The 18,856-nt window shown below is 41.5% G+C and overlaps 1 protein-coding gene across 4 annotated transcripts; it reads right to left on the bottom strand.

The window, feature by feature from the left end:
* On the bottom strand, positions 1–18,458 carry LOC118781745 (src substrate cortactin-like). Of its 4 annotated transcripts, XM_036534778.1 has the most exons (17): positions 18,317–18,458; positions 16,647–16,730; positions 16,099–16,172; positions 15,290–15,419; positions 12,801–12,911; positions 12,234–12,288; positions 11,474–11,584; positions 10,668–10,778; positions 9,045–9,155; positions 7,892–8,002; positions 6,921–6,976; positions 6,418–6,487; positions 5,127–5,275; positions 3,151–3,246; positions 2,529–2,709; positions 2,318–2,389; positions 1–1,838 (listed from the first exon to the last, which is right to left on the bottom strand). In XM_036534778.1, exons 2-17 carry the CDS (start codon positions 16,728–16,730, stop codon positions 1,702–1,704), a joined length of 1,659 nt encoding a protein of 552 aa, XP_036390671.1. In that variant the 5' UTR covers positions 18,317–18,458; the 3' UTR covers positions 1–1,701. The 4 variants fall into 4 exon arrangements, with proteins under 4 accessions (XP_036390671.1, XP_036390667.1, XP_036390668.1 ...); XM_036534774.1 differs by lacking the exon at positions 7,892–8,002; XM_036534775.1 differs by lacking the exons at positions 7,892–8,002; positions 11,474–11,584.
* Positions 18,459–18,856: the final 398 nt, after the last annotated feature.

The following is an 18,856-nucleotide window of genomic DNA, read 5'->3' as shown; positions in this document are numbered from 1 at the left end:
ATGTGGTGAATTATGCAAGCTGATACAAAGATATCTGAAAAAAATAAGATATCTGAAAAGGTCACTTTATTATAAAACCCCAACCCAACAATTTAACAGCTACAATTTTCTCTGCGGACATATCAATACTATTACATCATGAGACAGGTGAGATTTTTAAGATTGTCTTCATCCAAAACCTCTCAAAGTAATCTGCATATTAATATTAACCATCCCCAGTTCCTCCTTTAAATGTTATGTTTTATTTATTTCTTAATACACAATGTTCATCATGATAATGACAGTTATGTGGCCCCAATTAGCACACCATGTTCCAAAAAAGATGAAATGCAATGAAATCAAAAAAGCCAGCATGGCATGCCCATGATCAAATATACATATTTTACTTTAACAAGGAACAGGAATTTTAGTGATACTTCTTAATATACATTTTGAATACACATCATGACAATGTATTTCATTTATATAATTTAATTCTAAAATTGGATTATTTTTATTTATTTATTTTTTTAACCAGTACAATGAAGGGGAGATTAAAGCCTAATGCAATGTTTAGCCACATGGATACCCAAAAACATATTTGTTTGAAAAATGTGTAAGTTGCAATAAGTGAAGAGTTAAATCCAATTCCAAAATACAGCCCCCTAAACCTACCTATAGGTCCTGTTATAAAGTAGGAGTGGCCCTCTCATTTAAAATGTATGATATAACCATCTTCAACTGCAAGACATGTCTCTCTTTTTCCCATTTGTCCCCTCCCAGTCTCCACAAGCAAAAATCCATTTTCATCAGCACCCAAATAAGCAATAATAAGAAACTAGCTGTAGCAAGCCACCAACATAAATACTCCATGATGCAGTGTGGCAACGTTACATGTGCAAGTAAATAAGCAAGCAGCAGTCCTCTCCCAGTGGCACAGGCCTTTTTAGACAAACACATGATGCTTCAAAGGTCTGCTCAGCTATCAGCCAAACTACCCTATGACTGCAATAACCACTGCACGTCGTGTTCATGCCAAACCACAGGCTTGAGATTGCACTCGTCTTTGGTGGTCCTAATTTCAGAACTAGCCGACAAGCAACAAGGTTTTAATGCCTGATTAATACCTTGGGGTTTATTAAGTCAGAGTATATGCACTTAGAAAAATAGAAAGGTGATCTTAAAACAATAAAGGAGGCGATACAAGGCGAGTAAAACACTAGAACCCACTGGGAATCATCTTCTGATTCTTTTGTTTGCAGAGAAACTCCACCTCATGTTGTATTAGTTTCACTCAAAGAAAAAAAATCAAAAAAAGAAACTTAAATCCTTTCAGAGGAAAAAGAGTCGGTTCATGATTTACAGTCTAAGCCAAAGAAAAGCCTGACAAGCCTGTTTCTATTTCATCTGCTCTCACTGAAGTAGATCAGGAAACACTTTACCCTTAATATAGCTAAACCTGTCTCCCTGTACGGGGAGTTAGGACTTAGAAGCAGCTTTCAAAAATCTTGCAATGGGGATCAGGGCCTTAAATCTTAAGGACAGAGTGGGGAAGACAAAGGTAAAGTAGAGCCGAAAGACCTGAGAATAGACATAAACTGGAAATACAAGTGGCACAATCAGGACAGACACAAAGGGGGGTGACCTCCTCTCTCCTTCCAGAGGGAAGGGGGGGCATGTGCGTGGGCGCGATTAAGGCAGGGCCAGTGATAAGTGGGAGTTTCACTGCCTGACCTCCACGTAGTTAGCAGGGAACAGCCCGTAGGCCCCTTTGCACACGCCCCTCCACCAGCCCTCATCGATCATTTCGATGTTGGTGATGATGTCATCAGGGTCAAAGGAGATCTCGTCATCACCGGCTGGAACATACAAGTGAACATTTTATAGGCGGTGCACTCTATTTCAATTTTGCTATAAAATTTGTTTTTGTTTTCCACTCATTTTCTCACCTGTATTTTTTGACTTGTAACTGACCAAACTAACCTTCAAGATGCACATAGGCATAGTATTCAAAAAATATGATGTTTTCTAGATACAAAACTGGGGAGCACAGAGAGAAGACAATGAGAAAAACCAAAGCACCCTATCTCTCTGTGGCAGTATGGCTCAGGGCCATGAGGCCAGTGGAATGTGCTGGAGCACTGCTGCCCGGGCAACTCTGCATGTGGATGCAGGGAGCTGACACATTGAGCACAAAACAGCCACACTCCTAATACAGCATACACTACAATACACCAGCAGCTCATACCCATCTTTCCAACATTTTCCTTCTCACACAGGGGCTGTCCGCCCCCACTGGGCCCAATGGCCCTGTTACAGGGATGACTCTTTCACTCACCGGCCTGGTAATCATACAGAGCCACTGCAGTCACGCCCAGGTCCTCCCCATACTCTGCATAGTTCTGGCCATCTGAAGAAAAACACATTAGAGTTGGGTGCTGTTTCTATAAATATCCAGCTGCGTAACAGGAGAATACTGTATGTGGAAATTAGTAGTATAGATTGCCCTGGATAAATAGGCCATGAATTGATATATGAGGCATTTTCACCTCCTTGGTACTGGGCATCATCGTCGGTGCTCTGGTAGAGTGGCTCTTCCTGGGCAGGCTGCTCTGGCTCCACCTCGTACACTTGGTCCTGGGCCTTTGGGACAGTGGGCTCTGCCTCATACAGATCAGCTCCGTTCTCCACTGCACCCTCATAGGTAGGCTCTTCATACACAGCAGTGTCCTGCAGGACAAGCATGCCATTCTCATGTTATAGAGTACCTATAGGGTGTGCAGAGCTCTGCTGCTTAGCTGGGGATTGGGTCCCAGGACAGACATAAGCTACCTTCTCATTCACCCTGGCAATTTTGAAGCATGTGTTATTATACTGTCTGTCAGGTCCCATATCAAACTGAGCATTAGTCCAGTTTTATTTGTCAACATTTACAGTATCTGTCATTCTGTGCCATTGAAAGGAAACCCAACACAGAATTGACCTTCATCTGCAACCTAAAACAACAACCATATGTGGCCAGAACCCCTTAAGAACTGCTGATGTTCCATGAACCTTCACTGCTACTATTTACCAGTTCCTCAAGTGGACTGTGACCCTGAAGAACCAGGGTTGCCAGTGGCTGAAGTTCACATCCATAGTATGATGTCACCTGCTTGGTTTGACGCTCACCTCATACACAGGGCTGGCGGGCTTCTCCTCTTGTGGGGGCTCAGCAGCTGCGGCTGCGGTGGGTTCTGGGGAGGGAGGCTTCGCTTTGGCCTGCTCCTGTGTCAAAGCAGAGAGACCATGACTTTCCAGAGAAACACACACAGCCTCAAAGGGCAAAATAGGTCTATGCTACCCATAAAATGAAAAACAGCCCTTCCTTCTGCCACATGCAGAAGGTGACACTCAGGCCTCTTTTCCACCAATGCGAACTACGTGCTAGTTCTGGGCTGGTGCTAGTGCCAGTTCAGAGTTGCTTCAACTCGCACACCTTCTAAGAACGGGTTTGCTTTTCCATGGGCTTTCCATGGGCCACGTCATTACGTCACTGTATATGTCTGTATACGTCTCCGCTGTCCCGCTTGCACCAAGCTAGCAGTGGTGGCTGGTGAGCTGGAAACAGCTTGGGAAAGCCCAAACACTACCTTTAAATCTATCATTACTTTCAAACTGTTCCCCTTTATCCTCCTTGATTAAGAATAAAACAAATAATTAACGGAATAATCGACACCAATGGCGTAATTGGAATAAATGATTATGCTCGCGAAACACCACAGATTGTTTGTGGTTTGTGCGCTTGCGAAAGCTACAACGTGAGATCGTTTAATTAACGAGGATGGCATTTATCATTTTAAATTACGTTAAATTCTCATGACACATCACAGCTTTTGTGAGGTCTGTGTTCTAAACGTTATTGTTCATTGCACCCAACCTAATCTAAAAGTTTATTCTCAGTAATTTAAATCGATCTAACTAAATTTAGCTCTGTTTTGTAATTTGAATTTTGTAACACAAGCAAGCTATAATGTGAAACATTTAAGAGAAAGCTTTGCGATTACTTGCCACTTAATTATTCAAATTCCCATCCTTGTTAATTTAAACAGTCTCATGCTGTAGTTTTCGCAATAGCACATAAATTTCAGACAATCTGCAGTGTTTCGTAATCATAGTGTTTCGCTAGCTTGCAGCTGCCATTGCAAGCTAGCGGGAACAAACAACAAAAGCAAGAGAACAGTGCTTTAAAAAACAAACTTGTCCACTACACTTTATACAATGTTAGCCTTTTGTGAAGCCAAATGTTAAGTGACGTTGGTAGGTGAGTCAATGGCAATGTTAAAAAGTAGCATGCTAACGTTAGCTACTGTTACCAAGGTTATGGTAGCTGGCTAGCAAGCTGTTGGTCAGCTAACATTACCCAAGCAAGCAAAGCTACCAATTTCTCACATCAATGATACAAACGTCGAACATAACATTGATGTGAGAAATTAGTAGCTATGCTTGCTTGGGTAATGTTAGCTGACCAACAGCTAGCTAGCTAGCCATCAATGTTACCTTCATAACATTGATGTGAGAAATTAGTAACTCGGTAAACAGCTAAGAAATACACAGTTGGGTCGCAACAAGGTGAAACATTTGAAAAAGAAAACTGGTTTTTCTTCTTCTTTTTAGGCAGACTAGACGCTACACTAGCTCTGATTTTTTTAAAAAATGGCGGTCACAAAGTTTTATTTGGTCTTATTGATCACGATAATCCCACCCCCAGCCCCTGAAGTAGCCGTTCTTTGTTCTAGACCAGCAAAGTGTTGGTGCCACTCTCGAACCAGTTTTCCTGGCCGAGAGCCGGTTCTTTGGCTGTCGAAATGCGAAGAACTGGTTCAAGATTAGGCACTGGCTCCGAGGCGGCCCTCGAACTGCCTTGGTGGAAAAGGGGGATCAAAAGAAAACACCAACTCTCATTATCAACTCTTTATTGTAATGCAAATGCCTCATTCACAGTTTGCAAGTTCACAGACCAACCTACCTTGTAATACCAGTTTCAACCATCTGAGAGAACTGCCTCAATTTTAACCCATGGTCTTGGGGAGAGGGGACACATATCCCACTGGTACAGTGACATCCAAGTGACAGTGGAGTTTAGGGGGCATTCCCTTTCCCTGTACCTCTATCTTTCTGCGGGCGTCCTCCTGCTCCTCCTTCTCCTTGGCTTGTCTGCGCAGCCTCTGCTCCTCTGCTCTCTTGCGATCCTCCTCCTCCTTCTGCTTGGCAATGTTCTCAAACCGTGCCTTAATACTGCCAGTGCTGGTGCCCGCTACATGGGATCCAATCAGAGGAGAATGCCCAATTAGATAATCAATGCCAAGTCAGATAACACTGAAAGGAGACCGTCCTCTACTGTTTACCTTTCCATTATCATATACAGATTGCAGTTCTAAGTGCATCTTAAAATGGCTTTCAAGGTTTCATTTTGTGGAAAACACCCCAAGTAATTTCATGTTACAATGAAAATTAATCAATGCGTCGAATGTCCAACCAAATACTTTTCTTTTAGGACCCTAAGTGAAATTACATGCCCTTGACATCATATAAACTTGAAAAACTTAAAACCATTTTTTGGGCTCCTGGAGCTTCGGTAGTAATCATCAGCGAATATACGAAGCTTCGGCCCGGGGGGGGGGGGGGGGGGCGCTGAGCATGACTCGGGAAGGACTCAGGCAGACATTTCTCCGTTCTCGGCTCAGATGGACGGCATTGCGCTGCAACACGTGTCTTTCGGTTTAATTAAAGGCTAGGGGTTGGTTGAAACCATTATGCCCTCTGTTTGAGTCCCAAAGTAGGAACCAGGCGATCACCGGCTCCTTTTCATTTCCCATCACCGTCTCTGCTGATGGAGCTGTGATATTTGAAAATGGTCTCAAGCCCCTCCGGAAGCAAAGAGAAGCATGGCATCGCTGCAGCTAGCATCCTTCCAGGGTGACAAACTTAGCTAGGGGTTGGTGGAAACACTTAGACCCTCCGTTCGAGTCCCAAAGCATGAGCTCGGCGATCGCCGGCTACTTTCTCATCACAGTGATGTTCACTGCTGTGAGTGAGTGGGATGTCAGGTGCCCAAGCTGAGGTGGTATATATTTCCACATTTTAATAGTGCAATTAAAAAGTATAAATATAGTACAAGAATGTGCTGACAAAATGTATTTTGCATTTCACCTTTATTGATAGCCTAAAAAAAATGAATATCTGAATCCCAAAATTGAAAACCGAACAGCTACCCAACGAATATCCGAATAGTCAAATATTCGGGTCCAGCCCTATTTGATAACTATGCAAATTCAAAATTTTCTGTGTGAGAGTATCTGACAAGCAAGTACATAATGTAATGCAATATCATGCAATGTAATGATCACTGGTATTCTTGCCATTATTTGAGGACACTGAACAATGTGTGTAACCTACCTGCTTCTACAGGTTTAGTTCTCTGATAAGCAGGGCTTGGCTTTTCAACCTCTTCAAAAGTACCTGCACTCTGCAAAGCAAACAGAAGAAATAAGCTTAACTAAGAACAACTGAAACAAAGTAACTGAAGTTATTTCTGAGCGTCTTCCTTAACAAAGTTGCATAAACAGTTTATACCAATGAAGTATAAATGTATTACCAATGCTTTATAGTTATAAAATGTAATTGTAATATCACAGTCCATATAAATTCATTAAAGCATCTTCAAAACCTTTAGTCACAATTTCGAAACATTTACTAAAACAAGTAAATGTAATTTTATCAGCTAACTGAACACGTGCTGTCTTTATGCAAAAATTCCAAAAAAGGTAATTATGCTGAAAATGTCCCTTGATTAAATCTTCATTCATTTCCAATAACAATGCTTTAAGTTACCAACATGCATTATATTTAAGATCAAAGGGAGCCTGGGGGATCAAATTAAGTAGAACACATTTAAGTACCTTATCCATTCTGTCTTTCTGGATTCCGTATTTTCCGCCAAACCCTTTGGAGTAGTCTAAAACAGCACACAATTTCACCATTATCACCAGGAAGAAGACATGTACATTCTCTCAATAAAAGGTAGAAAGATAATGAGCAACTCATGCAAATCTTAAAGAGCCGAGCCAAAAAAATATTGAGTAAAAACAAATTGTAACAAAGTACAATTCTAACAAAACAGACAAATGAACATTTCCTGCTGCCTGCTAAATGGCTCATGGCACCATTGTGGCTCAAGCAATGCATCAGAAGCCTTGTTTTGCAGACAGGCAACTGGCAGGATGTGACTATGCAAGCATGCATATGGCATTCTTATAGCATGGTCCAGAAGCAGATGAGGGCTGTAATAAGGTCATGAGTCATCACATTCAAAAAGGCAGGGACAAGAGAAAGGGGGAGAAAGTAAAATGAAGAAGGAGACTTCCAAATCTGCAGCCCTCTGCTAGCACAGACTGGGACACTTACAATCTCTACAGACAAAGAGCCAAAAAATTCGGGACTACAAAATTCCAAGAATGTCTATGATGGCAGACAAATTATTGTTTTTTTTTTTTTTACTGGAATCTGTACATTTCTTTTCATAATGTGTTGCTAACAATACATGACATGTTTAACAACATCATAAAGCACAAGACAGTATGTAAACATGTGTCACTATATGGAATGTAATGCAGAGACAATCTAATAGTGGAATTGTGAACCACTGTCAAGAGTATCACACATACTGTACACTTGCCAGTAGTAACACCCACTGGCCAGCTGGTGGCTGTAAACCCAGGGCTCAAGGTGATTTAAATGTGTCTGTGTGGAGTAAGGATGATGTTTCTGTTACATCTGTGATATGAATGTGTTTGTGGGCAAGGGTAGGCCTTAGCCCTGGCTCTGTGCTGTAGAGAGCTGCAGGTCTGCCTTGTAGTGAGTGGGACTGTGCCTTGCTGAGACTGGTGTTTGGCCAGTTTCTCCTTGTGCTCAAAGCCCAGGGCACATTTGTCCTGCTTCTCCACCTCTACCCCGTATTTCCCTCCGAACCCCCGCTTATAATCTGAAAAAGTCCATGGAGCCACAGGGGAGGGGAGAAGAACATCAAACTCCGACAAACACACACATAACACAGGACAAACTAAACAGTGTTAACCAACAGGTAGTTAGGACAGCACACACTTATGTATTAACAGCCATTTCCCTTCCATGAGAATTTCTCTGATAGTGTGAAACAATGGAGAGGGAAAATTGAATACACAAGCTTATGTATGTAACCCTGTATAAAATACTGCTTCAACACTTTCTGACAAGGCAGTTAACCTAAATTGCCCTTGCTGTAGAAATGGGTACAGCATTTACCGTGAAGTGAGTGAAGGGATGCTATGTAATGGCCATAGCCACCTCACCTTGTTAATAACATACTGGTACTGGAAAAGCATTTGCCTTTGATCAAATCTTAAAAATAGTTTTCATCCAATTTTGTGAGAACACAGCACAGCAGCTTGTACAAAACATACATATCTGGCCTTTGATCTTAATACTCCTGAAATATCAACAAAGAATTATGCTTAAAGTAACAACTGTTGTGTACCAAACAGTCAGCAAGCTTTTATTAGACATCTTTAAGGAGAATGAGATTTCCTCTGTTGCTGCCACGCTTTTAACTGTGAGACCTTGTAGCATCGGAGTACTTTCATGGAAGTGAAACTATAGCAAAACATCACACAGAACCTTTTCACCTATTTATACCAAATCACATTCTCAGTTCTCCAAACCTTTCAATGACCAAAACCACCAGTGGACATCAAAACAGTTATACTATAAAGGTGCTCCACACATTCTTTGAGCGTGGGCAAGAAACACAAACGCAGACATGAGGGACAGTCTGAATGTATACACAGGTCCTGAAGAGCCACCAACAGGACTCCATGTCATCCTTGATCCACTGCAACTCTCAGCAAAGAAATTAACTCAGATTAATGACTTGACCAAGGTGGATCTGTTTGGCATGAACAAACCAGGGCCATGACCATGACCGTGCTTCATGTGCTCATATGTAGAGCCTGTGTATTTGGGGAGGAGTGACAGATGGACTCTGGTACCTTTCTGGGACTCGTGAAGCTGCAGTTTCTCCTGGTGGTCCCAGCCCATGGCCGATTTGTCCTGTCTGTCAGTCTGCACTCCAAACTTCCCTCCAAAGCCCTTCACATAATCTGAACACACACACACACACATTATAATGATACAACAACACTGGTTCATACACTAATTATAAAGTGGGCTGCTATTAATCACATTCGACAATGAAAAAATAAAGAACGCCAATGTGGGAATTCATAGGTGCCATGTGCCAATGGAGGATGTTACAAAGGAAAAACAAGGAAACCCTCAATGTCCTACAAAACTCTATACCCTGGTGGAACAAGGCCAATTTGTTCCACCACTATGGACTCTCAAAAATCACTGGCAGATGACATAGCTGGCTTCCAAACTGGGCCATAGGGCTCAGCATGTACCTGAGACAAGTACTTTTACTGGCTGAGCTACTCAGGAGCCCCAGTTACCCTTTTTAAAGAAACATGATATTCCCAAAAGAAAGAAACATGATATTCCCAAAAAAAATATACATTTTAAAAATGTCCTATACTCGAGGATAAGTCAAAATTGCTAATGCTAATGATGCGGTATAAAGGGTGGGGGTGAGGGTCAAATTAAGCCATAGAGCAACAGGCAAATGGGTGACCCTACTTGATGTGACAATGTTGAAAAAAGTGGATCAAATGCTGGGCAGGTATCCAAGGGACTGAGATGAAGCTGTAAGGCCAATTTTAAGGTCATGACAGCTAATGCGTCCAAAGTACCAAGCAATTGCCATTCTGCTAAAAACTGTCAGTGAATATAATGTGGTAAGGTGATGCAGGCAAATAAAATACACTCTCCAGAAGAAATCAATTTTCAGGCCTAAATGAGATTTGATTTACAGAGATGGATTCACATTATAGAAAGAAAATGAGAGGATACCAACTACCAAGGTAATAATGTTAAATCCTTACAACTGGATTACAAAAATAAGCTTTACCAGAATGCTGACAGCCTTTTTGGAAAGGAAGAAAAAAATACTCCTCTTTAAGAGGAGGTGGCAATCCACTTATAATTAGAACTACCTTAGATTTGGGCCAATACGATGCCCAATGGTAGAGGTCTCTTACAAGTGCATGCACCCCCAACCAACTCAGAGTCTCTTGACCTGTGTTGGTTGAGGGTGCAGGGGGTAAAGGTAACTACCTTACTAATAAAGCACTTCAGTACACAGTTTCTGACCATGTGACCAAGCCTAAGAAACACAGCATCACTGCATCATGGGATATGCAAAAAAACACACTCTCCTAATATCACCTAACAATGTCAACTTCTCTTCCTCTTACAAATACTGAAGTGGAGAAGCTACTCCATTATACATCTGTCAAACCGTTTTCATTGAAATCTTCTGAAGGAATGCTCTTGCCTCACAGACATGCCTGGACAACACAAAGAATGAGCTGATTGCATTCTTCTGATACTTAACACACACCCAGGCAATCCTATGATTTTCTACAAAAATAACAATTGAGAAAAACAAAAAAATGCAGGAATGGATATTAATCCTACTGATTGTCTGACTGACAAAAAGTCCCCGTTAAAAGCCATTTCCCTTTAGCTGAGCAGAAGTGAAATGGTTGACAAACCTTTCTGGGACTCGTGCTTTTCCGTTTTCCCCTGGTACTCAAAGCCCACTGCACTCTTGTCCACCTTGTCTGTTTCCACGCCGAACTTTCCACCAAAACCTTTCGCATAATCTAATAAACCAGAAGAAAGTAAGTCACACAGAGCAGGCCATGATGCTAGTAATCCACAGAAGAATGGCATTACAATTAAGACTGCAGACTGACGAAACTAACATGCTGGCTAACATAATTTTTCCTTAAATGAACTGAGTTTCCTGAATTGAGTGATATTTCTGTTGTGAAGCTGTCACATAAATACAAATTAGGGTGTCGTTACAGTAGCCAGGAGAAGCTCAGCAAACCTCCGATGGGGAAATAATGCACAAAAATTGAGACTGTGATAACTTTCCACCAAAGCAGAGAACTGAAAATTATTCTATCTACTAATGCATGAAACAAAAATGTACTGTTTGGAGCATCGTGTATGAAACTGGAACTTTATTATTTACAGTAAATCAATTAAAATGGTTCAGTAATCAACAAATGCAAAACATGCATTAAGTAGACAGCATTAATAAGTGCAAAACTGTGGAGATTCTCCTGATATTGAAACAGCACCTGTGGTGCTACCTTTTTCACACTCCTGAAAATGCAATATAGCACCACCTGAGAGAATAAAATGATGGAGCAAATGACTTTTGCAATTAAAGACACGCTTGCTCAGGCAGGAAACATGTAAAGCAAAAAAATCTTACACTGTTCTTGCATAAGCTTGAACCAACCTGGAAGGGGAAGGTTTTAAACCACTGCAAAAAAGGGAAACAAACCTTTCTGGGACTCGTGTTTTTCTGTTTTGCCCTGGTAATCGAAGCCTACTGCACTCTGGTCAACGCGGTCCGCTTGGACCCCGTATCTCCCCCCAAACCCTGTAGTGTAGTCTATGTGATTTGAAACAGTGAAAGCGATCAAGCAGGTGGCAGCTACAGCAACTGCAAAGCCACACAGTGGTGCAGTCTGCATGGGAGACATCAATGGGCGACAGTTTAATCACAGCAAAAGAAATCAAGAACATGGTTTCAAGCAGAAAACAAAAGGGATGGAGAGGCATTTGCAGTGTTAAGGTCCAGCTCCAGGTTCAAAGAAACTTTAGGGAAAAATATGAGAAACTTCTGCACAGTACCTGGTACAGATTTAGCAGTGCTGGAAAACTAGAAACTATTTAGCAGTTATGAAGCCTGCCTTCTCAATGAAAAAAACACAGCTGAATCAAAGGTGTAGCATTTTAGCAAAGTGTGACATAATACAAAAATGCCAACCTGCAACACATTGAGCAACATAAGCTGAAAGACAGGGTGGCATGTCTGCTAGATGAGCTGCTCTAGTTACTGCAGGGCAGCAGGCAGGTCAGCAGTGTCCCTTATGGTCAAGTAACATTTCAAACATTGATTACATTCATCCATGTTTGTCAACTTTGATTTTGACTCATTATAGATTTAGGTTTGTTTCCATAGGGGAGAGCTGCAGCAAAGGGAAATGCAGTCCTATCCCCTAACTACAATTGAGCTTTAGCGTAAGAATATGTGGCACCTTTCTGCGATGCATGTTTCTCAGTTTTGCCAGTGTACTCGAACCCCACCGCCGACTGCAAGAGGACAGGAAGGTGAAATATACTTGATTAGAAGAGTCATGACCTACAGCAAAGCAAACATTTAGCACTCAAAGTTCTAAGTTTGTTTTCCTGAAGGATATGCAGATAACAGTTAAGTGAGCTCACAAGATATGAATTTATATTCCTCACTTCCCAGAAAAGTGCTAATTAAAACACTACCTATCTTGTTCATATCACAAACAAATATTTCTAGAGACACTTCCTCTTCATAAACAGGTCTGATTGGATCATGTATTTTGTTACCTATTCACTCAATTATGGTCTGTTAATTACCGATATAACCTTCACATCTCCACAAAGGGGTACAAGTTCAACAAAAAATGCATAAATAATAAAGTAAAGATTAAGACCATATACTAACTCCATTAAGAGTTTGTTTTAAAGCATCCGAAACCCATAAACTGGTGGTCATCTCAGAATAAGAATGCAAACGTCATTTCCTTCTGTGTTCTTAGGGTTTTGTTAATGTGAATGTTTGACCTTACCTGGTCAACACGATCCGCCTGCACTCCGAACTTGCCCCCAAAGCCTTTTGAGGTGTCTGTCTGGGAGCAGTGCTTGGACAGTTTGCTCTGATACTCATGGCCTACAGCAGACTGAGAAGGGAGGCTTGGTCAGATAAGAGAGACAAAATGAGGTTCACATGCTGTCTGACAGCCTTCTAATATAGGAAAAAACAAACAACTTGAGCACTAGTACTCAGCTGATTTGATCCCATCTTTCCCTTCTTAGAAGAGACCTAATGGGCCACTCTTGCAAGCATGCAATTATACTCTTTCATGGCTTGATTCATTTCAGCAAAAGGAGGACAAGGAGGGATAAAGTGGTATTAAAAAGGGCTCAGAAAAAAGGGCATGTGGTGATAAATCCCAAACATGTTACCAACTGCACAAAACAACATAAAGCATCTGCTGAGTCCAACAATAAAATCCCAAACTGAGGTATTCTGTGTTGTGAACTGCAGGTGTGAAAAGCCTACTCCCTTTGAGCACACACTGATCGCCCGGTTTGAGGGTTGACCTATGGGCCACCGCAAAGCCACAGACCCTGACCACTAACACCACAGACGCACTGAACTGTGCGCTAATCCTTTCACGCTGCCACTGACCTGGAGGCCAGTACTATAATGTGTGCTCCCTCATTAGGATGGTGCTAGCTCATCACATTGGACTCTAACTGCAGGGGTGGTGACAGACGGGCCTGAACCCTAGCCTCACTGAGTGTGTGAACTGTGAAGTCCCCATGGGTGTTGTCCCCTTCATGCAGCAGACTGCCGGATGCCTCATTCTGTTGGTGTTGGCGGTGGCTTGCTGACCCAGGAGATCGGGTGGCGCGTGCACACACACATGGTGAAAGCAGGTGGATTGTTCCACCAGGAAATAACACCATAATTAATGAGTGTTAGAGGCAGGACAGTGCCAGCAACCAGGGAACATAATGGGCCTCAAACGGTGAGGATTACATCAGCTATGGCTGCCAGGAGTTCTGGCTTCACAGAGCAAGAGAGCCTGAGCTCATTTCCTGTTAGTCAGCGAGTGACGGACTCATTCATGCAGGCCAATAAATTCTAAGAGCATTAAACCGTAATCAGAACTGTAATACTTTGATGTTAAATTAAATATTGCACACTGGACTAATCCAAACCATTGACCCATCTCTGCAAACTTCAATGCTGCAATACTTTTTTATTTTGGAACAGTTTGATGTGATCAACATTGTGATCATTTCTATATGTTTTCAAATCTCTCACTTAACAAGGTGAGGAGAGTCACAGAGCCTGATAATTTGCCAGGCTGAAAACACAGTGGAGAATTCAAAAGGCAAAACATTTTAGAGAATTTCACTAAAGTGCTGATGGAAAATGAAACCCCAAGACAGTGCAAAAGTATCCCAGTTCCTCGGAAAAAGGACTTTACCTCTCATGAGTATCACTGCTGGACATCTGAGGTTCAAGCAAAACCCAGGTCTGAGACAAAAGTATATTGGCTTTTATCTAACTGTATGCTCAAAGCTAAACAAAACCATTTAAAACATTTTATATTACACTCAGCATGTTTAAAGAGGTCAGGCCACTGAGTCTTCAGAAAGGTCAGCGAGTGCATTGACAATGAATATTGTCTCTAAGCTGCTACCACAGAAGCCACTGTTGCCGATACCTGGATACCAATATGATGCTCTTTTCCCTGGCTGACACTTGATCATCAACTGTAAGGTTTTCTTTCTTTATGGACTTATTGCAGGAGCTCTATAGTATCTTCTGTTTTCCACTCTGTTAGTATGTAACAACTCATGCAGTATATGTGTATATGCCTCAGAGTGAAATATTTAAATGCAAAGTGTGGTGTTTGTAACTCCAGTTTTGTTCCAGAAAATAAAATTGTCAATATGCCACTGAATACTGCACACACTCTGCTGTCACTGTCAAGAAGTCAAGAAGCTGTGTATTTCAACTCCTCATTAAAGGATTTATCAACCTCCTCAACAATTCACTTGCTTGAAAGAAATCCAGACACAATCTAAGTCTAATGTTGCTCATCAGCATCAGTTCTATGGGTAAAAGTAGGTGTTTTTACCAGGGTTACATCACTCAAAATTCACTGTATACACATGTATAGACTGCAATAATAATAGTAACATAACAGAAGATGTCAGTTACCAGTGAAGAAAACTAGAAAGAATTTATGACTGTCCAGGTCCTTACATAATCATGTCTTCAGCTGTAATGTATTTGTGGAGTCATCTTTCCCCCAAAGTATAAGCTGAAAAACATCACTTAATTTCAAGCTGTGATCTATCATTATTGCTGAGGTTGCAATTGATTTGTTGTTTCTGCCAGGGTTTTCAGTAAGTGTTTGGCAAATCACGCAAGACATTCACATTGAATTTTATGGAAGTATTTCCTGACACTGACCACCATCAGGCATGCATTTTTCCAGAATGTTGTAGGGAAATACTCACATGACATAATGCTCACCTTGTCCATGCGGTCCTGCTGCACCCCAAACTTGCCCCCATATCCATGGGAGGCCTTGGGCATGTTCTCCAGCTCTTTCTGTTTCAGCTGGATGTGCTCCGTTGACACATTCTCACGCAGTTTGTGGATGCTGGGGAAAGGAAGCCACAGTCAATGTCTTGCAGTCAGCAGCCTCCCTCTACACGTAAATGGCACTGGAGCCATGGGGCATTTTGGAAACACACTTTACAACTGTACTTTGGCTGGCAGAGATTTGTTTTCTGTAGGGAAGCTATTTCAGTTTGATGTATGCCCCCTCCCATTTACGTTACATTTACACATTGTCATTTTAGCAGATGCTTTTATCCAGAGCAACTTCCAATGTGGCTTCCATTTAACAACTTCCATTTAACAAAACAGCACAAAATGTTGTACAAAATAAGGACATGTACATAATTCATCATGTAGAGTGCAATATTTCCATTATGATTAGATTGAAAAACAAAACTACAATATAATAAAATTATTTAAAAGTACATAAAAGGGGAACACAATGCTGAACGACACAAACACTAGCTCACCTGTCCATTTTAACAAGGCTAAGGATAAGTTTTCATATTATGACTGCAATGGTACTAGAGGTGTGTTTTATAGATGTGGTCTCACTACAGAGTTCCAAATTTTATTTGCCTTGCTCTGTCATTGCCCAGCTGAAATCAAACGTCAGCATAATTCTTGCAAATGTGTCATTAAATCTGTATCAAAGGGACGTACATTGAGGGGATGGTTTTACAATGAAAATAAGACCATGACAGCAAACAGTTACCCACTTTATGTGTTCCTGATGTCCTGAACCCTCCACAGTCTTGGCACCCCAACGCTGTTCCTTCTCTGTTATATCATTCTGTTTAAAACAGAGACGAAGTCATTCCAGCAGGAGAACATGTAAGTTGCGAATCCTGGTGTCAGTTTGTGGCATTATGAAACCAGAATTGAAAGAGGATTGTTCTAGTTGTGGCAATGTTTTTAGCCCCTGACAAGATCTCATTAACATGGTCTTCATGGCCTAAGGTTGCTGTCAGAGTGTAAAAAATAGCCTAAATGATTACCAGCCATTATTGACCATACATTTTTAGACATACAGATGGGACTCAATATAAACATCTAGAGATGGTCACAAATGTTAAGTCGCCAAGTTCTTCCTGACCTCCCCAAACCCTGTTGAACAAGACTGGAATGACAAAGACACTCACTATCCAAAAACCAAATAGGAAGCAATCAATATTGAAACTCTTCTCAACACTATAACATGTCAACTCAGCATAACACTGAATCAGCTTTAACATAGAACCTCTTGGGTGTCAAGCTTGTTCCTCACCTCAAAGTCTGGGTCTGTCTCCCAGTCATCTCCACCATCATTTTCTTGAAGGGTGACAGACTGGCCAGCTGCTGCTCTCCACATCTGAGGAAGCAAGTTGAAAACAGTGCAACTAGCCTTTCAACACAGCCACACCTGACTGGCGCATTTTATAGTTAACAAACTGACATTCAAACACAAACAAAACAACGATACAATTAGCTACTGTTGCATGTGTAGCTAATGTATTTTTTCCTTGCCTTACCATGTTACCAAGATACTGGTCAAAAACACCCTAAGCACCAGGTAACTAAACCTTACCCTGAAAAGCTCGCCTTTTAATTCCGTATGAATTAAATCAGTTTGAACGAATAATGCAGAAAAAAGAGAATTCACAGCACAGTGAGGTAAAAGAATTTGCGTGATAAGTTATCATCTGCTTTGGACAGTGCTGTGGCCCTGATCGGGCAGTGGATGACTACTCTCACTAAGTGAACACTTATCCCTTCATACAAGAGTGCTTCCTGACTCAGCGGGAACAACCCTGGCAATAAAAGTAGCATCCGTCTCCAATGCCCGGGCTGGGAGAGCTTCTACGTGGCCGCTCTTATCCCGTGGGGATGAAAAACCCACGCCGTTTTTTGGTCTGCCGCTCCCTCTGCTGTAGCGTAATGTTGCGGTATGTACCAAGGTCGGTGTTATGGGACACGAACACCTTCCGCCAAACAAAGTTGCTCAACACCACACCCTGTTCCAACTTGCTCTACACTGTGTCTCATTTCGGTACCAGATTAGAATGCTGCAACTGAGCAAAGAGTGTAAATACACACCCGCATCTGGGGTTAACGTTAGCTAACTTGCGAACAAGGGACCCAGACCAAAATGTGTTTGAGCTGATAGGAGATTTTTCTACCACTGTTCAATATAGAACTTACAAGGAAACAAAAACACTGTTCTTGAGCTATGACATCCACTTACAAATATACCTAGCGAACTAGCTATATAACTAGTTACATATAAAAGCGCGGCCTATTTAATTATGTAAATCTAATATATATTAGCTATATATTGGCGACAACCACTAACTGAATTAACGTAACAACCTATGTCAAAATGTTAAAAGTAGGCCATCAGGTTATATCAGTCATCGACTTGCAAATCTGATTACCGCAATGCAAATTGCATGTAAGTGTCACTTATTCAACTAACGTTAGCTAGTAGGCTAGCTAAATTATACAATAATCCAGATTCCATCAACACTGTCTATGCTATCGCGTTAAGAAACAGTGTTAAGAAAAAGTTAAGAAATTTATTGATGCATGTCATTCTTTCCCAGTCGTTTTGGTGGCTAGCTAGCTGTGGTTTACTGAATTCCACCCATTGCATACTCAACAGCATTATAAGGAAAAAGGCCATACACCATAGCAAGCCAACATCAGTTGAGACAACTGCCTTCCACAGGGCGATGGTCAGACATTCAAAAGGCGATCTTTAAACAAAGCTCTCACACACGAAATGCATAGAGAACATTCATCGACACATTTCCTGCTGGACATTCCATCCCCTCTCTCGCTCTTTCCCCTTCATGATACTGCTCAATGGAATTTTCTGGCTGCATATTCTATCGAAAAGCGCACGAACTCGTCAAGTGCAGGTTCTTGGCTCACGGCGGGACGACTGCACACACTTACGTTTTCAGCAGGTTCTCCTATTCAGAAATTTAGACAAAATTGTTGATAAAAAATACGTCAACGCAACCTCTGCTCCCTCTGTCTCTGAGGTGAAACGGGTATAGCTTTTTTCCTTACAACTACTCTTCCGGCTCTCCCAACATTCCAACTTCCTGCTTTAAACTCAACAGCACCACCTGGGATCGAAAAAGGGGAAGTGATTGTTGCTCATTGGAGCAGCACCAGTTACGTTTGGAGTAGCCCCGTTTACAAGCAGCACGTCACTAAACTGAATTGTCTAAATGCTTAAAACTAACAATGAGGGAATTCATACTATAAAGGTTCGCTAATATATATGTCCAGCATGTGCATAAAATAGTGTAAACTATTCAAGTAATTTAACGATTTAAACCATGCGTGTCTACTTTGTTTAAAATTGTAAGTATAAAATAATGTAATTTTAACTGAAGCATTCCCATGCATGTTATTCTCATACTGCTTTTCCGATGTTATAACATAGAAAATAATAGGCTGGAGAGGTGTATGCGTGTTCGTTACGAC

This window comes from Megalops cyprinoides, chromosome 8 (genome assembly GCF_013368585.1).
Source record: "Megalops cyprinoides isolate fMegCyp1 chromosome 8, fMegCyp1.pri, whole genome shotgun sequence".
Lineage (NCBI taxonomy): Eukaryota > Metazoa > Chordata > Actinopteri > Elopiformes > Megalopidae > Megalops > Megalops cyprinoides.
The sequence above is the reverse complement of the archived record's forward strand: the minus strand, read 5'-3'. Positions and strand labels throughout refer to the sequence as shown.

Bases quoted from the DNA above. Each gene is read 5' to 3' on its own strand.
- LOC118781745 (XM_036534778.1), bottom strand. From the start codon at position 16,730: ATGTGGAGAGCAGCAGCTGGCCAGTCTGTCACCCTTCAAGAAAATGAT. The intron at 12,912-15,289 runs GTGAGCATTATG...CTCCCTTCTCAG, and splicing joins AGCAGGACCGCATGGACAAG to TCTGCTGTAGGCCATGAGTA. The intron at 8,003-9,044 runs GTACCAGAGTCC...GGACTTTTTCAG, and splicing joins GCTTCACGAGTCCCAGAAAG to ATTATAAGCGGGGGTTCGGA.